Source organism: Rhinopithecus roxellana, chromosome 17 (assembly GCF_007565055.1).
Source record: "Rhinopithecus roxellana isolate Shanxi Qingling chromosome 17, ASM756505v1, whole genome shotgun sequence".
Classification (NCBI taxonomy): Eukaryota; Metazoa; Chordata; class Mammalia; order Primates; family Cercopithecidae; genus Rhinopithecus; species Rhinopithecus roxellana.
In genome coordinates, this window is record NC_044565.1 from 58,292,181 (window position 1) to 58,314,549 (window position 22,369).

At 39.0% G+C, this 22,369-nt stretch overlaps 1 protein-coding gene across 4 annotated transcripts in view; it reads right to left on the reverse strand.

Annotated features, from left to right (window-relative positions):
* The window catches only part of FAM49A (family with sequence similarity 49 member A), a 112,692-nt gene that overhangs the window by 10,537 nt on the left and 79,786 nt on the right, over positions 1-22,369 (reverse strand). For 3 of the 4 annotated variants that reach the window (XM_030920760.1, XM_030920762.1, XM_030920761.1), the window contains exons 4-9: positions 4,949-5,070; positions 3,268-3,373; positions 1,304-1,440; positions 759-836; positions 465-581; positions 294-373 (exon numbers count right to left, since the gene is read on the reverse strand). In XM_030920760.1, the coding sequence (XP_030776620.1) occupies positions 294-373; positions 465-581; positions 759-836; positions 1,304-1,440; positions 3,268-3,373; positions 4,949-5,070 (640 nt within the window). Of the gene's footprint in view, positions 1-293; positions 374-464; positions 582-758; positions 837-1,303; positions 1,441-3,267; positions 3,374-4,948; positions 5,071-21,439; positions 21,854-22,369 lie in introns of those variants that run through there. The other variant, XM_030920763.1, reaches the window with a different exon arrangement.

Here is a 22,369-nt window from a genome sequence, read left to right on the forward strand (position 1 = left end):
ATTTGGCTCTTACACATCTTCTACAGCATCTTTGATCTGAGCCTTGGTTCTACCACCTAATAAGCTATGCAGTCATTGGGATGTCAGTCAACCACTTTGGGCCTCAGCTTCTTCAGCTATGCAATAGTGATAGTGACACCTAACACCCAGAGTTCTTAATGAAATTAAAGCAGATAATATACATGAAAACTTTAAGGTGTTGACCCAAATGGTACATGTCATTAACATCATCATCTTAACAGACACTGGCGGGATGAAGTCTCAACCATGAATACACCTCTGATTTAACTTACGGAGTTTCCAGCATGACTTTACAGACACTTGTCATTGTGCTGAGACAGTCTGTGGTGTTCTCTATTGGCAGGGTTTTGTTCTAAATGGGAGACACAAATGTACATTAGCTCTGCTTGCAGCTCTTGTATGGAATTAAGAAAAAAAGCACCTCGTTGCTCAACTTCACTTACTTCTGAGACAAAGTGCATTGTGGCATTGCTAAGGGTTTTCAGCATTGGTGTGGCTTCTGCATAGAAGAGGGACATTCGATTGGCCATTTCATTATTGACTTCATTCTCAATGTCTAGCTGATGAAAATAAGAAGAGAAGACGGATTTATGAAGAGAAAGTCAAACACTCCAAATACTCTTCTCTGAAACTGAATTACAGACAAGGACATTGTCTTCTCTCTGTGCTCTGCCTGATGCAGAAATCAAAAGAGCCATGGAGAATGGTGCAAAGTTCAAGGCGACCCAGGGACTCACGTGCATGTTGTTGATGCGGTTGCGACTGATCGTTCTTCTGTAGTAGCTGAAGTCATTCTGAATAGCTGGGTTCCTCATCTGAAATTCAGAAGACAAGAGTGAAGGTCATCTCTCAGTATCAGCTGGGGGATATGCATTAGGAGCCCAGACACTGGATTTTATAATACTCCAGGACTTCTCTTTGTTACATAAGAGCCAAAGCAACTTTTGGTTAAAAATAAAGACCCACAACTTCATTATTTTAAAATATGCCCTGTGGGCTAGATTTCAGGGAAAGTATATTTGGTCTCAATGCGGAACAGATACTTGAAAAGGTTTTCTCTGATTTCATTTGGCAGATTTAAAATTTCCATATACAAATCATCATCTTAAATTACTTTCACCACATGGAATGCAAATTCTCACCACATTATATGTCTCTCTAGGGAAGGAATTACATTTTACTCATTTCTCTACCCACCCACCCCACAGCACTAACAGAGCAGCTGTAAACAGTAGGTACTCAGTACAAGTTTGTTAAATTTTCACAGCACATTTGGCCTAACCTTCAGCTCATCGAATCGAAGGGTAAAATGTAAAATTTCGGCAAACTCCTTTGCCAGGGCCTGCTCCCTTTCCAGGTGTTGGGTTGGTGTGTAGGGTGGACAAGTCAGAGATTCCAATAAACTCTGAAGAGCTTTTTCTGAAAATCAAAGGGATAAATAGATATATTGGAGGTGGCCCAACAAAGTCCAAATAACACAATTCCCAGACTCAGTTGACAATCTCAGAGATCACCTGCTTGGGTCTTTCCCGATAACTATGTGAGGTGTGCTGCATGTGGACCAGGAAGAGAAGGAATCCCACATGACCAGGCAGGGGGTCTCCCCTGCGGAAACCCCCCATGGCCACAGTATTTTGTAAATTTCTCTCTATGCTCAGCTGGACCTGGACATATTTAGTAATCTCAATTTCTGACACTGTTAGAAAACCACAAATATGTGTTTTTAGGTCATGTGCATGAGACAGCCATTCATGATTCAGGATGAGGTGAGACAGTGCCCTAAACACATGGGTTAGATGACTGGTTTTGCAAGGAAAGACCTCTGCCCCTATTGAACTTTTCTCTGCATCTACACTAACTCAATCCCAAGAATATTTTTCTATGAACCCATTGCCTTATCTACCTCCATTATTGTTCTTGGAACAGTTTCACCACTCCCATTTGTCTGTTTCCAAACATTCCCTTATAGCTTGTTCTCCAATATATTTCTAATAGCACAGAGTCATTTAACCAATCCTCTAAAGCAGGGATTGGCAAGGTATGGCCCATCGGCCAAATCTGGTCCATTACTTGTGTTTTGTAAATAAACACAAGTTTTATTAAAACACAGACATGCTCATTCTGTTATGTAATGACTAGGGTTGCCTTTACGTGAGAGTGGCAGAGGCAAGTAGTTGCAAAAAAGACAGGATGGCCCACAACTCTAAAGTATTTATGATTTGGCCCTTTACAGAAAAGTTTGCAGACATCTGCTCTATATAGTTCTTACATAACTTTTACAGCATTTCTACAGGGATGTCTCTGGCCTTTTTGAGATATTTCCATCTATAAGAATACACTCTCTTCTGAGGCAGCCAGGTCTACCTTGGCCTGCTCTCCTTCTGTTGAGCAAAAGTTTGGTTCCTCAGAATTTCACTGGGTCTACCATTTAAGGAAACATAGAAGTCTATGTTCTTTTCTACTCTCTTCTATCTGAGAGTCATCAGAAACCCTCTCTTCTTGGAAAACCAGTTTGGTTCATTCAAGTACCTCCCTTGATCTTAGCTTCTAGTCCTCTCAATATCATGGTCATCACTCCCCCAATGTATTTCAAGTTCTCTGTTTTCCTCTTAATCTGTGGCACTCATTTTATGGCAAAAGCAGAGTAGAACGTGCCTTCCTCATTCAAGATATACTGTATTAACCAATGAAGCCTCCTCCCTGGGGAGTGATTCTGTCCTATTGCTGGTCATATCGATCTCATTTCCAATCAGATTTGGCATTGCTCAACATTTACAAAGCCATCCTGTACTTCCTGTACTTGCACAGTTTTCTAAAGCCTAAGGAAATAATATTATATTTGTTTTTCTTATATTTTACTCTATTACATTTATCATATGACTCCAGACAAGCAAGTTCTTTGTTGGGTGAGCAGGTAAACTGTTATCTTTCAACTTCTCTGTTATTCAGAAATGTGATCAGCCTGCAGTAAAACTATTAAGAGTTGAACACAGATGAGAACAGGACTAAGAAGAAAAATCACTAGTAGAGACACACTAAATGTGCCAATAACTTCTGGGGAAGAAACTTTGTGGTGGACTGAAAGAAATGAACATGACAAGAGTTGTTGTTCATACATGGCCTCTCATTTGACACAGTCGATGGATGTGGGACATTTTCCAATATGCCAAGCTGTTCCCACTACCTACTCAAACACCAAAACAGAACTCAGTATGTGCGCCATGAAAACTACAAACACATACTCACCTAGTCTAATGGAAAACTCGTAAAATCTCTTTAGCCTCACAACGAGAGGGCACACTGCATTCCAAGCTTTTTCTTGAAGCTGAATGTCATTGGGATTTTGAATTGCCTACAAAAACACAGTAGAGCTGACTGTTTAAAAAGAAGTGGTAAGCTCCACATCAAAATGCCCTAAGATTTAGTTTAAAATACAATCCCCGCTATACTTTGCTGATGTATGCTACTTAAATCAACACCGCTTCATTGGACTGTCCTCCAACATGCTCATTCTGAATGGAAATTTTAACACTTGAACACACCGCAAGTGGTTCTACAATTACATCCTGTGTTATCTTACTTGTTTCTGTTATTTTGAATATAAAAAATTCACAGCTAAGTGGGAAGAAACTCAGCCCTCTCCATCACCATTTGACTCCTCTAAAGTGGAATTAGTGCTCATTATAAAGTGCAAATTCTGTAGACATTTCCTTTCTCTTTAATAGGTATTGCATTCCTGCCAGTTTGTAATGTTACCTAAATTATCTAAATTAAATGGTGACCCCTAAGTAGAAAAATCACCTCTTACTAGACTGTTACTTTCTTAGAAACTCCGCCGTGTCTGAGTTTCAGCAACTTGAGGATTATAATGGTGGTGGTGGTGTGCTTTTCAGAAGCCTGGGGGCAGTGGCAGTACTGTGTGCATGCGTTCATGTGTACGTGTGTGTGTGTATGTGTGTATTTGCATGCATATATGTATGTGTTGGTGTTGCCACAAAACTAATGTTTTCAAATAAAAAGAGTGTGAAGTTTCTTGCTTTTAAGGTATTGGGAAGTTGCAAAAATCAAAGTGGTGATTTTCTTTTTTGTTTTTGTTGTTGTTTTGTTTTTTGTTAATTTTAGAAAATCTCATAAGACATTTAAGATGACAAACTGAAAGCAAGGTGATTTTGGCTCTTGCGTATCACACTGGTGGAACCTGCCTCAGTAATTACCAAATGCTAGAAAGTACATGTCCACCCAGACTTCATGGTCCATATTTCAACTGTTGTTCACAGACTTTACATTGTTTCCCTTAAATGAAATAATATATTGACACGTTATTGTTTAAATGTGAGTCCTGCAATATCACTTGTGTGTTTAGGAAGAGAATGGGTAATGTTAATTTATAGCATTGTGTGTGCAGATTAATGCATTAGAATAAAAGGGGCCATTCATGTTTTTTTTTAACTTTTTTTTTTTTTTTTTTTTTTTGAGACAGAGTTTCACTCTTGTTGCCCAGGCTGGAGTGCAATAGTGCGACATGCAACCTCAGCTCACTGCAACCTCCACCCCCCAGGTTCAAGTGATTCTTCTGCCTCAGCCTCCCGAAGTAGCTGGGATTACAGGCACCTGCCACCATGCCCAGCTAATTTTTTTTTGTAGTTTTCATTGATATGGGGTTTCACCATGTTGGCTAGCCTGGTCTTGAACTCCTGACCTCAGGTGATCCACCCCCTCGGCCTCCCAAGCTACTGGGATTACAGGTGTGAGCCACTGCGCCCGGCCCATGCATTTTGTTTTTAAGGACACATTACCCTCCTTGTTCTTCCTGGTACTCTAGGAAATACTATAGCTATTACTTAATTTTGCTGTGTATGTCTGTGTGCATGTGTGGTTTTCCCTCCGTTCCTAGGGTGTTGTCAGTTCAGTGTGATCATTAACATACGTCTCGGATCTCTGGGCCTGCGCCTTTGTAAGCCTGCAGGTCTGCAAGGATGCTCTCAGAATCCTGAAGGACGGCGCTGATCTGGTTCCAGATTTCTCTCTCTCCTTCTGTAGGCTGAGCATCTAAGAAACAGGGAAACCGAGAGACATAGAGTGCTGGTGTTTACAAATAGCTTGGGAGGAGGATGGATATTCAGTTTTACCTGCTTGACAATCCTATCGTATTCTTGCTGCTCTGGTATTTACTCTTTAACCTAATAAGCTGCTAGGAAGGGAAAACTGATGCAACTTTTGCCCATTACTCAGTTCAAAATAGTCAATGACATTTTTATAGTCATAAAACAAGTATACAGGAACCATTATAGTCACTTATTTATGTGGAACGATTTTTTTGCACACCTCCTACGTAAAACAGTGTACTGGGTGATAGAAAGAATAAACATTGTGTTTTGGAGCCCACATTTTTTGGTCTTTTTATTATTTTATTATTTTTTAAATTACTATTTTTATTGTGGTTAAATACACAAAACATAAAATTTACCATCTTAGCCACTTTTAAGTGTACTGTTCATTGATATTAAATACGTTCATAATGTTGTACAACCATCGCTACACTCCATCTCCATGACTCTTTTCATCTTGTAAAACAGAAACTCTGTATTTGTCTTCTTTTTAAAGGAGAAGCAACTGAATATTTCTGCTTTGATTGAAAATATGTGAATCTGAGTGTGGACGGGAAAAACAGTCCGCCTTATATTTCCATATTTAAAAATATGCTTAAAAACTGGATAACTAAAATCCTTCAAATCATGACATACCATTCCTGAACACATGGGTGTGTAGAAAGCACTTCTCATTGAACCTGATCTCATGTTCAGGAGGTTTGGCAAAGACATGCAGGGAGTTCATTTTAAAGACAAATGTTCTGTTTATCTTTGGTCTTGACCATGACTGTTACCCACAAAAATAAGTGACACACTGAAGCTTCCATAATGAAAACAATATTCTAACAGTCGCAGAAGCACCCACTTGATTACCTTCCTGGAGCCAGTATGTATTGTTGTTCCAGCGAGCATTTCATGGGAGCTGGTGGGTGGTGGTGGAGAGGTAGTAAAGATTGGGTTTTATTTATCTTGCAATTCCTATGCAATAGGTTATCTCCCTGGCCTAGTAGGGAAGCTCATCTCTCCATCTAAAACAAAGACACTGCTCATGGAGAGGCGACAGATGTTATCTTATAAAACTCTGTTTTCAAATATCAAGATCCTGAGGCACTGCATACTTGCAGCAGACCTCACTAACAGAGGGTGAAGGCTGAGTTTACACCTGGTCTAACCCTCCTCAGATCAAATCTCAGTTTTAACTAATCCTTATGTAAGTACAAAGGGCTGATCCTGTAAGAGGGTTTTTCACCAGTGTTTCTCTGGGGGTTAAAAAAAAGACACCGCCGGGCGCGGTGGCTCCCAGCACTTTCGGAGGCCAAGGCAGGCAGATCATGAAGTCAGGCGATTGAAGCCATCCTGGCCAACATGGTGAAACCCCGTCTACTAAAAATATAAAAATTAGCTGGGCATGGTGGTGCGTGCCTGTAGTCCTAGCTACTTGGGAGGCTGAGGCAGGAGAATTGCCTGAATCCTGGAGGCAGAGGTTTCAATGAACTGAGATCACATCAATGCACTCCAGCCTGGCAACAGAGCGAGACTCCATTTCAAAAAAAAAAAAAAAAAAAAAAAAAGACAGAATCCACAAGGTAAGTGATGGCGAAGTGGGGCACTGGCTATGCTGACTTGATGTTTGCAAATGCCGAGGTAAGAGGAGGAATTGAGGCAGGGTGGCTGCTGCTGATTCAGTTACCTAAACTCTCCATGACTGGAGCCCATGGAGACTTTTAGACTAGTTGACTCACTGGGTCCTGCCTAAGACCTAAGAAGCTGGTAGAGTTTCCTAAGAAATGAAGAGTGAGAATCATCAGTGCCATGGCAATTCTCTTTGAAGAAAAGATCATAGGTCCTCATAGGTTATTCACAAACCTTGCAAACTATACATTCAAAGGATAAGACCATTTCAACTGGGAAGTAAGGAGGTACTAGAATGTATGTGCATCAGGACTCAGAGAAAGAGAAGATGAATGTGGTCTGGGAAGAGTGGAAACAGTTACACGTAAGGGATAGGACTTGAGCTGGGGCAATGGAAGGTGAAATGGAGTATATTCATGAAGAGAGTATGGCTTGGAAAAAGGCGTGGCAGCTGGAGAAAGCGAGGCTAAGAAACAAAAACAAACAAACAAACAAATCTGCTAGGTAAGGAAACAGAATCTACCGGAGACAGTGAGGGAAAAAGACATTTATTACAGGTTGAGCTTCCTATATCCAAAAATCTGAACTGCTCCACCATCTGAAATGTTTTTAAATGCCCACATGGTACACAAAGAAAAGTCTCACTGGAATATTTTGCATTTCGGCTTTTTGGATTTGGGATGCTCAACTGATAAGTATAATGCAATTTTGTTTCAAAATCTGAAACAAAAAACCCACGTCTGAAACACTTCTGGTCCTAAGCATTTTTGGATAAGGGGTATTCAACCTGAACTTTTTTAGGTTTTTATGGCCTATCAGTGTTTCCCAAAAACATCTGGTAAGTTTTCTCAGATACGATGTTACTCACAATATTAATCACTTTGTATTTTACCTTTTTCTGCTTTCTCAAACTTTTCTCAAAGTGAAGCAAGTGTTTTAAACAGAAACCAAAAAATCCGCAAGTTAGGAAGCCCATAACTGGAGAAAGTGTTTTGGTAGAATAGAATTCCGGGGTCAGGCTGGCAGTTTCTGATAAGAAAAGTGTCAGGGAAGAAAACATAAGGAAAAATGCAAAGCAATGATCCTAGAAAACAAATAAAAATAAAACACTGACTATTCAAATCCTTTCTCCTTTTGAAAAATCAAAAGCTAAACAAAGACAGTTTCCTAGACATGTATTTATTTGGAGAAGAAGAAAAGCAAGATAGTCTGTGACCAAGATTCTCAGGGCTAAGACTATTTGAATGTAATTATAGAATGGTCTGGGAAAGAAGAAGGTGCTCTGAGGCCAGAACAGAAAGCCTTCTAATCTCAACTGCCACCTGGCTCCACCCTAGCAAGTCACCACTTGATAAGTTTTAGACAAAACAGCATTAAAACTAAGTGAGCCAGAGAGGACAGCTGGAAATTTTTTTTAAAAAATCCTGTTGATGATTACTTAAACAGAAAAAAAAGAAAGATTTCAAGTCAGTCTTTAAAAATAGAGGCCTTTCTTAACTGTTTCAAAAATAAGACTGTTTCTGATAGGGTGGCCTGAAAAAGGTACTGGCACTAGAGACAGACAAACTGCGCTCTCCATCCCAGGTGAAGGGGTCCTTTCAACAAATCAACATTGACATTTATATGACCACAGAGTTGCATGAGTAACCAGGGGGCTGGTACCACTTCTCTCCCAGAGGAGGCGGACTTCAGGGGCTGTGGTAAACAAATACCTTCCATCCTACAGTAATTCTCTCCTGGCAGCTGAGGTGATCTATAAGACAGGAACCTCAGTCCTCAGCCTCCCTCTCTAAGAAACTGTTTCTTTTGGCAGATTTCCTGGTCCCTATTAGAAATATTTCTCATGTGGTTTAGCAGTGGTGGGATGCAGTAGGAGAAAGCCACTCCATAATTTCCGTCTTTCATCCAGGCTTAGAAATATGTTGCCTCATTTTCATCCAAAATTTGTTGGTTTTATTGGATGCCCAATTTCTTCCTTCTTTCCTGTCATGAAACTGAAGTCACCTCTTCCACCTATAGATGGGCAGCACAGTTCCTGCCTTACGGGCCAGAGTGCTGTAAGATTCTCAGGGGATTCAAATCACAAGTGGTGTCAGCTTCCAAGGAAGAGAGTGACAACTGGGAGAAGCTCTAGTCTGTCAGTCTGTCTTTCTATCTGTCTGTCTGTCTCTCTTTTCAAATGGGAAAAGAACTGTGTGGTCCACAGTGACATGTGACATTGGTCTAAATCCCTATGGAAGTCCATGATTCATTCTATTTTCATCCCCCAGCTAACTGATCATACAGTCAGAACTAATCAATGAAAATCTTATCCATTAGACTGTAGGACTCTGGTCATATTTGTTTCACTTGACATTATATTTCTAGGGTCTGGCACAGGGCCTAGCACATAGTAGATGTTCAAGAAAAATTTGCTGAACAGTTGAACAAATAATTTAAATATACTACTCACACTGTTTTGTGATTTTTTTTTCTGCTTGTCTTTGAATTCTGAGATCTTTTGAGAAGGCCATTGGAGACAGGCAATAAACGTGTCATGAATCAATGAATACATGAAGAAATTGGTAAGGTGGGATAGAATGCTGGGTACTTGAAAGCAGTGTAGTAAGTAAAGGTCCTATTACGTTTAGATCCTGTCCTCTGTCTCTACTCCCAAAATGACTTTATTTTATTTTTTTTAATGACAGGGTCTGGCTCTTTCCAGGCTGGAATGCAGTGGTATCATCATAGCTCACTGCAGTCAAATGGCTCTTGTATGGTTACATCTCTCCTGGTTACCGTTAAGATGTAGGTATTTACCTACAGTCAAATTGGCCATCCACTCTTTCATTAACATCTATGTTCTCAAATCATCCATTATTGATCTATGGCCTGAATGTCTCATCAGTGTGGTTAACACACTAATAGGGTATTTGTTGAGTCTGACACAGTGAAAAACTGCACTTATGTTTACTTTTTTAATCTGAAAACTGTTATCATTTTGCCATCTGGAGAATCCCTTTGAGAGGCTTTGGAGTCTGCACTTGGCCTTCTCCATATTCAGATTCAAGTGGTGAACACGTTTTTAAAATTTATTGTGTTTTCAGATGTCATAGAAAGACATCTTGAAAGGAACCCTAAGAATTAGTGATTGAAAAGGTTACTAAATTTAAGCTATCAGCAACCCCTTAAAGCATCTGCTGAGTGAACAGGAACTCTGAACTGTGAGCTTGGCTTTTCTATTTTTAACACAAAGACTGACCTTTAGTCAAAGAAAGGTACAAACACTCCTCACCACACACACACCAACAATGTTATTGGTGAAAAGGGGTCCTTATCTCTAGTTGCAGCCAGTGTTTTCTTTGGTAATGTTCCTTCTAAGAACCACATTCTAAACTTCTAACCATTGCCAATTATTTCACTGAAATTGAGGAGAATGGTTACATAAAGCTGGGGTTACTCCTGTCTAACAATAAAGCTGTTAAAAATCTGTGATTTACACAGGCAATTTCAGAAACCAATACTTCTAGGAGCCCTGGAACAAGTGTATCCAGGACATTATCTGGGTGGCGGGGGGGCGGGGGGGATGATTTAAAGTCCTGTTCTGGACTCGCTACTGTGGAGAGTATGAAAATGTATCATGTACCCTGCGACCTTACACACATACACATTTGATGTCAAGAACTCACTGAATTCCAAGTGTCTAGAATTTACAATAGCGTAAGTACCTTATACATTAAGATAGTTAAACAGGATTCGTCTTTTTGCAGGGGCTTAATTTGTTAGTGATGGTGAATATTAGCTGTCAATACTTTGCTGTCACCTGAGGCATGGTGGAAGATTTCATTGTGGAGAACAGTGATATTTATTTAAACCAATGCATGGCACTCCTTGATGCTAATGGAGAAGAAGATGGCTATGTGCTTTGTTTGTTGGGAAGGTCTTTGTTGAACCTGCCACAGGGCACAACAGCAGGGCTTGCACTGGAGAAGCGCTATTAAATCCATGTGTTCTAATTTTTATAAATCGGCCAAGGACTTACTGCTGTCTCCAAATGCACCAGGAACATATACACATTTTCCTAATAACCTATTTAGGACTGTATGGACAATTTGACAGAGAATCAAATTAACCTAAGATAATGTGAGTAGAAAACACCATTTACATAGAGATGTCTTTGGTTTAGAAAGATGCCCTGGCATTTCATCAATAGGATATATAGCTATCTCTGTGTCCCATGACTGTTGTATAAACACTGTAAAAAAGTACAGCACAATGGATTCACCAAAGCAGTAAATTAAATTCTGCCCTTCTTTCCCACCCACTTTCTCTCTCCTCCAATCTCTCTCCCCTTCAGGAGAAACTAAGAAGCATAAATAATTATCTGTTATTAATATTTGAGGATGTAAAATGAAGTGATTTATAGCAGAATACTAACTGCTTATGAAAACAGCATAAAATTGCAAAAGTCTGCCGGAAAATATAAGTGTGACAGGTCTGACATATTTATTCTTAGAGGACATTAGTCATCTTACACTAGGGCCCAAAGCCCTTTCCTATGGAACAACCACAGTAGGACTGAAAAGAGTATGAGGGTCAAAGTTCCTGCAGGCTGTCTATTTCCTTCACATGCAGTGGGACACTGTGGTGGCAGCAGTCCAAGGATGGCGCTTTTGAGACCAGGTTTCACTGCTACTCAATATTAGACCTCAGGGTAAGTCAAGTAATCTCCCTGGGCCCAGATTCACTCTTGCTAAAAGAGAGGGAAGCTAAGAATAGCCTGTTTCCTCCCTACCTGCAGGGTCATAATGAAGATGATGGAATAGATTTAAAGTACTTAAAAAGCAAAAGTGCTGGCCAGGCACGGTGGCTCACGCCTGTAAATCACTTTGGGAGGCCGAGTACTTTGGGAGGCTGAGTACTTTGGGAGGCCGAGCACTTTGGGAGGCTGAGGTGGGCGGATCACGAGGTCAGGAGATTGAGACCATCTTGGTTAACATGGTGAAACCCCGTCTCTACTAAAAATACAAAAAATTAGCCAGGCGTGATGGCGGATGCCTGTAGTCCCAGCTACTCGGGAGGCTGAGGCAGGAGAATGGTGTGAACCTGGGAGGCGGAGCTTGCAGTGAGCCCAGATCACTGCACTGCAGCCTGGGCGACAGAGCGAGACTCCGTCAAAAAAAAAAAAAAAAAAAAAAAAAAAGAAGAAGAAGAAGCTAAAGTGCCAAAAATTGAAGATTTTTTTTTTTTTGTTGGTCACAGAATCTTTGTGTTGCCATCAATAAACTGCTTCTCAGGTATGTTCTCTTTTTGTTTGTTTCCTTTTGTAAAGTGAGGATACTAGACAAAAGACATCTGATATTTTCTGACATTTCCCCACTTCTAAGATTATCAAGCCTCCTCTGAACAGCTTAGCAGATGGGAGGGTAGCAGAGAAGAACTGATGAAAGAAGAAATCAATAGTGGCAGGGAGTGGTCTGAGTTAGCAACAACAGCAACAATCCCAGATAATAGGTTGATTTGACTCAACACCCTTGTTTTAAAGAGTAGGAGTCTATATTCCAAATAGGTCAACATAGTCAGGGCATTTTTAAGAGTACAATGATTTGAAGACTTCAGAATTTCTTTCTTTACACCCCAGCCCCCACCACATCCATTACTGATCTTGGCATTCCTATTATGTTAATTAATGTGAGTTTGTCTTGCAAGAAAACCATTTTTTTCAGCCACTATCTTCTAAGAAACATTTCTTTAGTCCAATCTAGAACCTGTACTTCTGGCTAGCAGATCCCTTGCTCTCTGCTCTGTTACAGACTTCTTCCCTACTACCAGTATGTCTCTTCCATATCTTATCACCTTAATAAAATTATATGCTTCTTGAACAAGAGATCATGTTCTTCTAATGTCCCTATATTTATGTGCTATATCTCATCCCTCCAGGACCCCTGCCACACTAAGAATCCACACCCCACTGCTGCTGTTTCTGCCTGAGGAATGCAAGAGATGTTCTGCATATAGTTTCTTCATTGGTAACTATCAATCAAAGTCAGTGTTCCTCAGCTTACATTTCATGCTCAGCCCTAGGCTGGACACTGAATAAGACACAGAATAATATAAGCATAAAATGCCATCTAAATTCTCCCCTCAGGGATGTGCACACCAGTAAGGAGACAAACATACATTTGCCGAAGAAAACTACCCAGTCTTGATCCCTGACAGTGTCTCAGACAGTTGGTGATTAACCACTGGATGACTGATTCTTGGCACTAACAGATGACTTCTCCCTGCAATTAATTCTAACACACTGATCAAATATTCTATATTTCCAAAGTAGTACCTAGCCAAGGTATGAGAGAAAGATAAAATCCAGAATTGAAAACAGAGAGTAGAATATTATGAGATAATAGGAAAATCAATGAAGCATATTTATCAAGCACCTATGATATGGTTTGGTTGTGTCCCCACCCAAATCTCATCTTGATTTCCCACGTGTTGTGGGAGGGACCCAGTGGGAGGTAATTGAATCATGAGAGCAAGTCTTTCCCATGCTGTTCTTGTGATAATGAATAAGTCTCATGAGATCTGATGGTTTTATAAAGAGGAGTTCCCCTGCACAAGCTCCCTCTCTTTGTCTGCTGCCATCCACGTAAGAAGTGACTTGCTCCTCTTTGCCTTCTGCCATAATTGTGAGGCCTCTCTAGCCATGTGGAACTGTAAGTCCATTAAACCTCCTTATTTTGTAAATTGTCCAACCTCAGGTATGTCTTTATCAGTAGCTCGTGAAAACAGACAAATACGGTAAATCGGTACCAGTACAGTGGAGCACGGCTGAAAAGATACCTGAAAATGTGGAAGGAACTTTGGAACTGGATAACAGACAGAGGTTGGAACAGTCTGGAGGACTCAGAAGACAGGAAAATGTGGAAAAAGTTTAGAATTCCCTAGAGACTTGTCGAATAGCTTTGACCAAAATGCTGACAATGATAGGGACAATGAAATCCAGGCTGAGGTGGTCTCAGGTGGAGATGAAAAACTTGGGAACTGGAACAAAGGTGACTCTTGTTATGTTTTAGCAAAAAGGCTGGCAGCATTTTGCCCTTACCCCAGAGATTTGTGGAACTTTGAACTTGAGAGAGATGATTTAGGGTACCTGGTGGAGGAAATTTCTAAGCAGCAAAGCATTCAAGATGCGACTTGGGAGCTGTTAAAGACATTCAGTTTAAAATGGAAAACAGAGCATAAAAGTTTGGAAAATGTGCACCCTGACAACGTGATAGAAAAGAAAATCCCATTGTCTGAGGAGAAATTCAAGTGGGCTGCAGAAATAAGTGTAAGTAACTACGAGCCAAATGTTAATCGCCAAGACAACAATAGGGAAAAAGTCTCCAGGGCATGTCAGAGAACTTCCCAATCACAGGCCTGGAAGCCTAGGAGGAAAAAATGGTTTTGTGGGCCAGGCCCATAGTCCCTCTGCTGTGTGCAGTCTAGGGACTTGGTTTCTTGCATCCAAGCTGCTCTAGCTGTGACTAAAAGGGACCAAGGTACAGCTCAGACTGTGGCTTCAGAGGGTGCAAGTCCCAAGCCATGGTGCCTCACATGTGGTGCTGAGTCTGCAGGTACACAGAAATCAAAAACTGAGGTTTAGGAATCTCCCACTTAGATTTCAGAGGATGTATGAAAATGCCTGGATGTCCAGGCAGAAATTTGCTGCAGGGGTGGGGCACTCATGTAGAATCTCCGCTAGGGCAGTGCAGCAGGGAAATGTGGGATGGGCACCCCCACACAGAGTCCCCACTGGGGTGCTGCCTAGTGAAGCTGTGAGAAGAGGGCCACCATCCTCCAGACCCGAGAATGGCAGATCCACCAAGAGCTTACACTGTGTGCCTGGAAAACCCACAGACACTCAACAGCAGCCTGTGAAAGTAGCCAGGAAGGGTGCTATACCCTGCAAAGCCAAAGGCAGGCCATGGAAGCCCACCTCTTGCATCAGTGTGACCTGGATGTGAGACATGGAGCCAAAAGAGATCATGTTGTAGCCCCTCTGTTTTGGCCAATTTCTCCCATTTGGAATGGCTGTATTTACCCAATGCCTGTACCCCCATTGTGTCTAGGAAGTAACTAACTTGCTTTTGATTTTACAAGTTCATAGGTGGAAGGGACTTGCCTTGTCCAAGATGAGACTTTGGTCTTTGGACTTTTGAGTTAATGCTGAAATGAGTTAAGACTTTGGGGGACTGTTGGGAAGGCATGATTGGTTTTGAAATGTGAGGACATGAGATTTGGGAAGGACCAGAGGTAGAATGATATGATTTGGCTGTATCCCCACCCAAATATCATCTTGAATTCCCACATGTTGTGGGAGGGACCTAGTGGGAGGTAATTAAATCATGGGGGTAAGTCTTTCCTAAGCTGTTCTTGTGATAGTGAATAAGTCTCACATGATCTGATGGTTTTATAAAGAGCAGTTCCCCTGCACAAGCTCTCTCTCTTTGCCTGCTGCCATCCATGTAAGAGACATGACTTGCTCCTCCTTGCCATCTGTCATAATTGTGAGGCCTCCCTAGCCAAATGGAACTGTAAGTCATTAGTCCATTAAACCTTTCTCTTTTGTAAATTGCCCAGTCTCAGGTATGACTTTATCAGCAGTGTGAAAATGGACTAATTAACTATTAAGTGCCAATGATGCCAGATACTTTTGGGAGATATGGATCCAACAATAAAGTTCGTGTCCTCAAGGACCTTAGGAGGGTAAGGACAGGATCATGAGATTCAGAAAGCATTTATTGGGTACTTGTTATATGCCTGCCACGGTGACAGGTGATGAGGGGGATGAAGTAATTGATAAAATAAGACTGACATCCTAAAGTGAAAGTACAAACTATCAGTAATAATTTAGTAAAACAGTATAATAAAAGTCATCATGCAGTGAGAGCTAAAGGGCATTGAATGTAGAGACTTTTTTCAGGAACAACCTAAGTGGAAGTTAAAAAAGTCTCTCAGAAAGGAAGATGTAAAATATGGCATCACTGAAGCTATTATTTCACCCTTTCTTGGAAATCTTCCCAGACTTGTCGTTCTGCAACTGTCTCTTCTATCTTATCTCAGATCAAATTAGTTATTCTCTCCTGTGAATCCTGGGACACAGCTCGTGTCCCTGCTACAGCATCTACCAATATTGCATTATTGATGTTGGGCATCATGTCTGCCTCCTCCAGTAGAGTGTAAACTTGCAGCTGTTCACACCACAACTAGCAGAAGCTTAGCACATAGAATACCCCTTTTATGATAATGTGAAAAATTGAACCAAAAGTATTGAGTTGTTTCCATTTACAATAAACAGATAAAGGAAATGTAGACTATACATACAATGGAATATTATTCAGTCTTAAAAAAAGAAGAAAATCTTGCCATATGCAACAACATGAATGAACCTTGAGGATATTATGCTAAGCAAAATAAACAAGTTAACAGCAGAACACAAACTGCATGATTCCACTTACATGAGGTATTTCAAGGAGTCAAATTCATAGAAACAGAGAGTGGAATGGTAGTTTCCTGGGCATGGGGAAGGGAAAATGAGAGTTGCTAATCAACGGGTATAAAGTTTCCATTATGCAAGACAAATAAGTTGTAGAGATCTATGCTACAACAACTTGCCTATAGTTAAAAATACTGTATTATACACTTAAAATCTGATCAGAGGGTAGATCTCATGGTAGGTCTTCTTACCATGATAAAAAAGAAAAGAAACATAATCCAATATATTGTGTGAATTCATTTCAGTTCTGATTACAGTAAAAAAACCTATTAAATGCCATTTGAGAAAATCAGAGAAATATCTATACATACTATATATTAGATGATACAAAATAATGTCGATTTAGATATATATCTGTAACACATTTAGATATAAATATGTAACACATTTTCACATTTTTTTTAAAAAAAGGCAAAATTTACAAAGAATATTGCTCTCACCCTAACAAGAGAACAAGTTAGATTCTCTGCAAATCCTTGTTATTTTCAACTATAAGAAAGTGGAGGTTGCAAAAGTCCTTAATGAATTATAATCCATAAGGTGACAAGACTTTCCTGGGAGATATGAGACCACAGGTGATTTCAAGTTTTACAGAGAAATGGTAAGAGGAGAAAGCTGCCATAAATGCAGGTAACAAGAAAATAGCTGACATTTTCACACACTGTAAAAGGAAGAGTGTGAAGTGTCATGAAAGCTGAGAGTCCCTGGGAGCTCCAGGCAGAAGGACAGTCTATGTCAACCTGCAGAGTCTCTTCCATGAACCTTCACCAAGTGCTAACAAAAGAAGTTGAGAATAAGAAAGGAAAAAAGATTTTAAAAAAGAAACCCTCTGGGTTAGGGGAAGATACACAAGAGAAATGCTCCTGCACTCTCAGTCTTACCTAAGGGTGAAGCATGACCACGGGAGGGGAGGAGCATTGGGAAGGTGCCCTCTAGGGCCCAGCATGCCAGGCCTGCTGTGGCAGACAGAGCAGAAAAATGAAGAGAAAGCCACCAGGCAGTCCCCAGTAAGTAAAGAACAACTGTCTGCCTGGTGAGGCCGAGGAGGTTGAGAAAAGCCATCCTGAGAAGCAGGTGCACTAGAGGGCCTTCTGAAGGCTGAAGATGCGACAGGAAAACTGAGACAAACTCTTCAGATCCCCAGCTCTGGTAAAGGACTTGCTTTGATCCTTCCCTCCAATATCTGAAATTTACAGTGAACCAGGTATAACAAGCAATAGTGTAGCCCAGATCCAGATTGGATGGACTCAACCACACTAGTGGACTGACAGAAGAAAAGGCATGTGATTTTCTGAGTGCACATATTATTCACATCAGTCATCACTGTTCTGCTGCTTGACATTTGTTAAAAAAAAGCAAAGGAAAAAATTACCAAACACAAAGCAAGAAAATACCACCAAAAAAGTAACAATTCAATAATACAGTCTAGAGATAGCCCAGAGGTTGAAATGTATAGATTAGGATCCTAAAATAACTATAAAAATATGTTAAAGAATGTATAATGTTGAATAATGTATGTGTAAAAATGGAAAATTTCAGAAAACCCTTTGAAACTATTTATTAGGTGGTGCAAGAGTAATTGCTGTTTTTGCCATTGAAAACAGAAATGCTAAAAATGAAGAATTCCATATTAGATGGTTTCTACTAATGATAAGCTCCTTGATAAGTTTATCATTAGTAGAAAGTATCAGTAAACTTGAAGACACACCAATAAAAATTATACAAACTGTATACAAAGAAAAAAAGAATTTAAAAAATAGAACAGAGTATCTGAGATCTGTGAAGCAATGTCAAATTACCTTACTTATATAATTGGTGTCCCAGAAGAAAAAGAAAACAACAGAGAAAAAGACATTTGAAAAGATAATAAGCAAGAATGTTCAAAATTAATGACAGGTATTAATTCATAGATCCAGAAAACTAGAGAACCATAAACAGGATAATGACAAAGCAAACATACACAGGCACATCAAAGTCAAACTACTACAAAACAAAAATAAAGATAAATGATTAACAGCAGCCAGAGAAAAGCATATTACATTTAGGGGAGCAATGATAAAAATGGCTTCTCATCAGAAACAATGAAAGTCAGAAGACAATGGAATCATTTCTTTCAAGTGTTTTAAGAAAAACAAAGCAAACAATAACTGCAACTCCAAAATCCCCCAAACCTGTGGATCTAGAACTCTACGTAAGTATCATTTAAAAATGAAAATTAAATGGCAATATATCTAGACAGATAAAAACTCAAAGAATTTGTTTCCAATAGACTTGAACTAAAAGAAACATTAAAATAAGTTTTTTAGACTTGGGAAAATGACACCAGAGAGACCTTGTTATGTGAGAAGGAATGAAGAACACCAGAACAAGTAAATAATTATGCAAGTAAATATGAAAGCCTTATTAAAATGACATGCATGCACGTGCACACACACACACGCACACATACACTCTTAAATGATAATTGACAGTTTAAATTAAAAAAAACCACATTGCAATGAGAAGTTTATGGCACATATAGAAGCAACATATATAACAAAAGCACAAAGTGAAAAGGTGTTAATTTGCAATCTGCCAGCCTCAGCCTCCCAAAGGTATGGTGGTATGAGCCACTGTGCTCAGCCTAAAGGCAGATATTATCAGCCTGGATGAAAAAGCTAGGACCAGCTATATGTTGTTTACAAGAAACACACTATAATGATAAAGACATAAACAGGATGAAAGCAAAAGAATGGGAAAATATATGCCATGTTAAACACTAACCATACAAAGGCTGGTATAGTCAAAATATAAAATGCTTAGGGGTGTATTTGACAAAAGATGTGCAGCACTTCTATATTAAAAACTGTAAAACATTAGTGAGTAAAATTAAACGATATATAAATAAAAGGAAAGATGTTCCATATTCATAGATAGGAAAATCAATATTATGCAGATGGCAATTCTCCCCTAATTGTTCCATAGATTTGATGCAATTATAATCAATATCCCAGTAGAATTTTTTATTGTAGAAACTGATGACTAATTAGAAAATTTATTTAGAAAAGTAAAGGAGTTAGAATAGCCAAAACAATCTTGCAAAAGAGTTAAAAGACTTACTCTTTATTGACTCTAAGACCTATTATTTGTTATATTTGGTATTAATTGGTGAGAAGGTAGATCAATCAGAGAAAACAGAGAATCCTGAAGTAGCCCGTATCACACATACTACAATTAGCACATTTATGAAATGGACATTAAAGCAATCCACCTGTGCTACTACAATATTATAGACTATGAAAAAATAAGAAACCTAATACCTTTTTCACAACATATACAAAAATTAGTTCAAGATCAGTCACTGATCTAAGCGTAAAGCTTAAAACAATACAGCTTTCAGAAGAAGACAAAGCAAAATATCTTTGTGACCTTGGTATACGTCATAATTTCTTAGAATACAGAAAGTGCTTAGCATAAAATTTAAAAATTATAAACTGTACTTCATCAAAACTTGAAACTTCCATTCATGAAAAGATATCATTAAGAAAATAAGTAGGTAAGCCTACTAGGTAAAAATATTTGCAAGACATATCTCACAAAACACATGTATCCAAACTACAATAAAGAACTCCTACAATTTACCAATACGAAGACAAACAACCTAACTAAAACTAGGCAAAAGACATGACAAGAAATTTGCTTAAACAGATAAGCAACTATACAATAAGTACATGTAAAAGAGTGCAACACTGTCAGTTATTATGGAAATGCAAATTAAAAACACCATGAGATACTACCCCACCACTGCTAGAACAGCTAACAGGAAAAAGACTGACAATACCAAAAGTCAGAGAAGTGTAGAACACTTGGAGTTGCTTAGTTGTTGGTAGGAATGTAAAATAGCACATCTCATTTGGAAAGCTGTTTTCACAGGGTTTTTTTTGTATGTATAAACATGTTTATTATTATTTTAATTTTTATGTTTATTTTAGATCCAGTGCATCTTAGTGTATGTAAATTATGTCCTAATGAAAATAAAATTTAAAAAGTGGAGTTATCAGGAAAAGAAGAAATAACATATTCTGTGAAGATGGAATAATGTCAGCATTAACCAGAAGAAAAGAATTGGATCTTCCAAAGGAATCCTTTTTAAAAAACAATTTTACGACTTTGTTGAGATTTAATTCATGTGCCATATGATTCACCCATTTAAAGTGCATAAACGGTTTAAAATATATTCTTAGTGTTGTTCAACCATCATTACAATCAGTTTTAGAACATTTTCATTAACACCCCAAAAAGATGTTGTACCCATTAGCAGCCACTCCTCATTTCTCTCCAACCCTCTCCCCACCTCCAGGTCTAGACAACTAACCTTTCTGTCTTGACAAATTTGCCTATTCTAGACATTTCATACAGATGAAATCAACAGTGTGTGGTCTTTGTAACTAGCATCTTTCACTTAGCACAATGATTTCAAGGTTCATCCATGTCATATCACCTATCAGTACTTCATTTTTTAAATTGATCAGTAATATTGCAGTGAATTGACACAACATTTTATTTGCACATTCATCAGCTGATGGGCATTTGGGCTGTTCTCACTTTTCAGCTATTATAAATAATCCTGCTATGAACATTAATGTGCAATTTCTCGTGTGGACATATATTTTCATTTTTCTTGCATATATATCTAGGAGTGGAATAGCTGGGTCATATGGTAGCTTTATGTTTAACCTTTTGAAGAATTTTCAGACTGTTTTCCAAAGCAGATGTACAATTTTACAGTCCTACCAGTGGTGTATGATAATCCTGTTTTTTTTTTTCACATCCCCACTAACACTTATTATCTCTCTTTTTGATTAGAACAATCCTAGTGGGTGTGAAACTCGATCTCATTGTCATTTTGATTTGCATTTCCTTCATGACTAATGATAGTGAACATCTTTTCATGTGCTTATTGGCCATTTGTTTATTTTCTTTGGAGAAATGTCCACTCGATCCCAAAGAAATCTTTGATAGATCAAGTTATTTGCTGATTGAAAATAAAATAGTTTATGTGAAGTGAGAATGCATAGATTTTAATTTACTTGAACCTCTACCTAACTTGGAGATCTTCCACTCCAAGCTTTGGATCTTGGAGCTCCAAAAGTTGCATGGGTTAACTCTCCTGTTGTAAACACTAACTATGTATCCTCACCTGGATGCATGAATTAAAGATGGTTCACAAAGCAGCTTATCATCAGAAGCACCTGGAAATGTGGGAAAAATGGATTCTTGGGACTAAACAACTGACACTGAATTTTTCGGTGAGTCTCAGGTAACCATATAAAAAGAAGGTTCACCAGATGTTTCTAACGATCATTTCAGCCTTAGAATTACTGAAACTACTTCATTGAAAGGTTAATGCCTGCTGTCCATGTTGGGCGCCATAATGGTGGGTCTGATTGCACAATCTTGAGTAGAACTTCAGACATACTTATTCTTGTAAACTGAAGTCATCACTCATGAAAGATTAGTTTGCTGCATCAATCTTTAATTCCTCCCTGTCTCCCAGACTTCAAAGACTTGGACATGGAGACATGGCAAGGAAGTAGAGAGAGAACAAAAAGAAGTAGAGGGATAAAAAACAACAATAAAGAAGATGTTAAGTGGTTGTGGAGAAATGTGAATACCAAGTTTATAGAATGCATTGTAAAGGTCAGATGAGAATTTAAATCAGATCTATGCAACAGGAAAACCTAAGGACAGATGTGTCTAATTTTGTATTGTGTTTTAACCCAGCTTAATTATATCTATTTGACCCAGTTCAATTATATTCTATCACTAACTTCAAAAAGAATATTTAACACTCAAAGTAGAGGTGCCAAATTCATTAAAGTTGTTACTACATGCTATTCAGCCTTCCTCCTTCCCGCCACCTCTTCCTCCTTAACTCTTTACAACCCAGCCTCTATATTCAAAGCAACAAATTTGAAATCTGCTCCCCTAGTGACCACTAGTGACTGGACAGCTCACTGCCTAATTTATCAGTCCCTTCTCAAACTTCATTCTTCTTGACAGCTCTGCAGCATTGAATCCATTTACACTCCCTCCTTCTTGATCACCTGTGCTCTCGTGACTGCCTGGA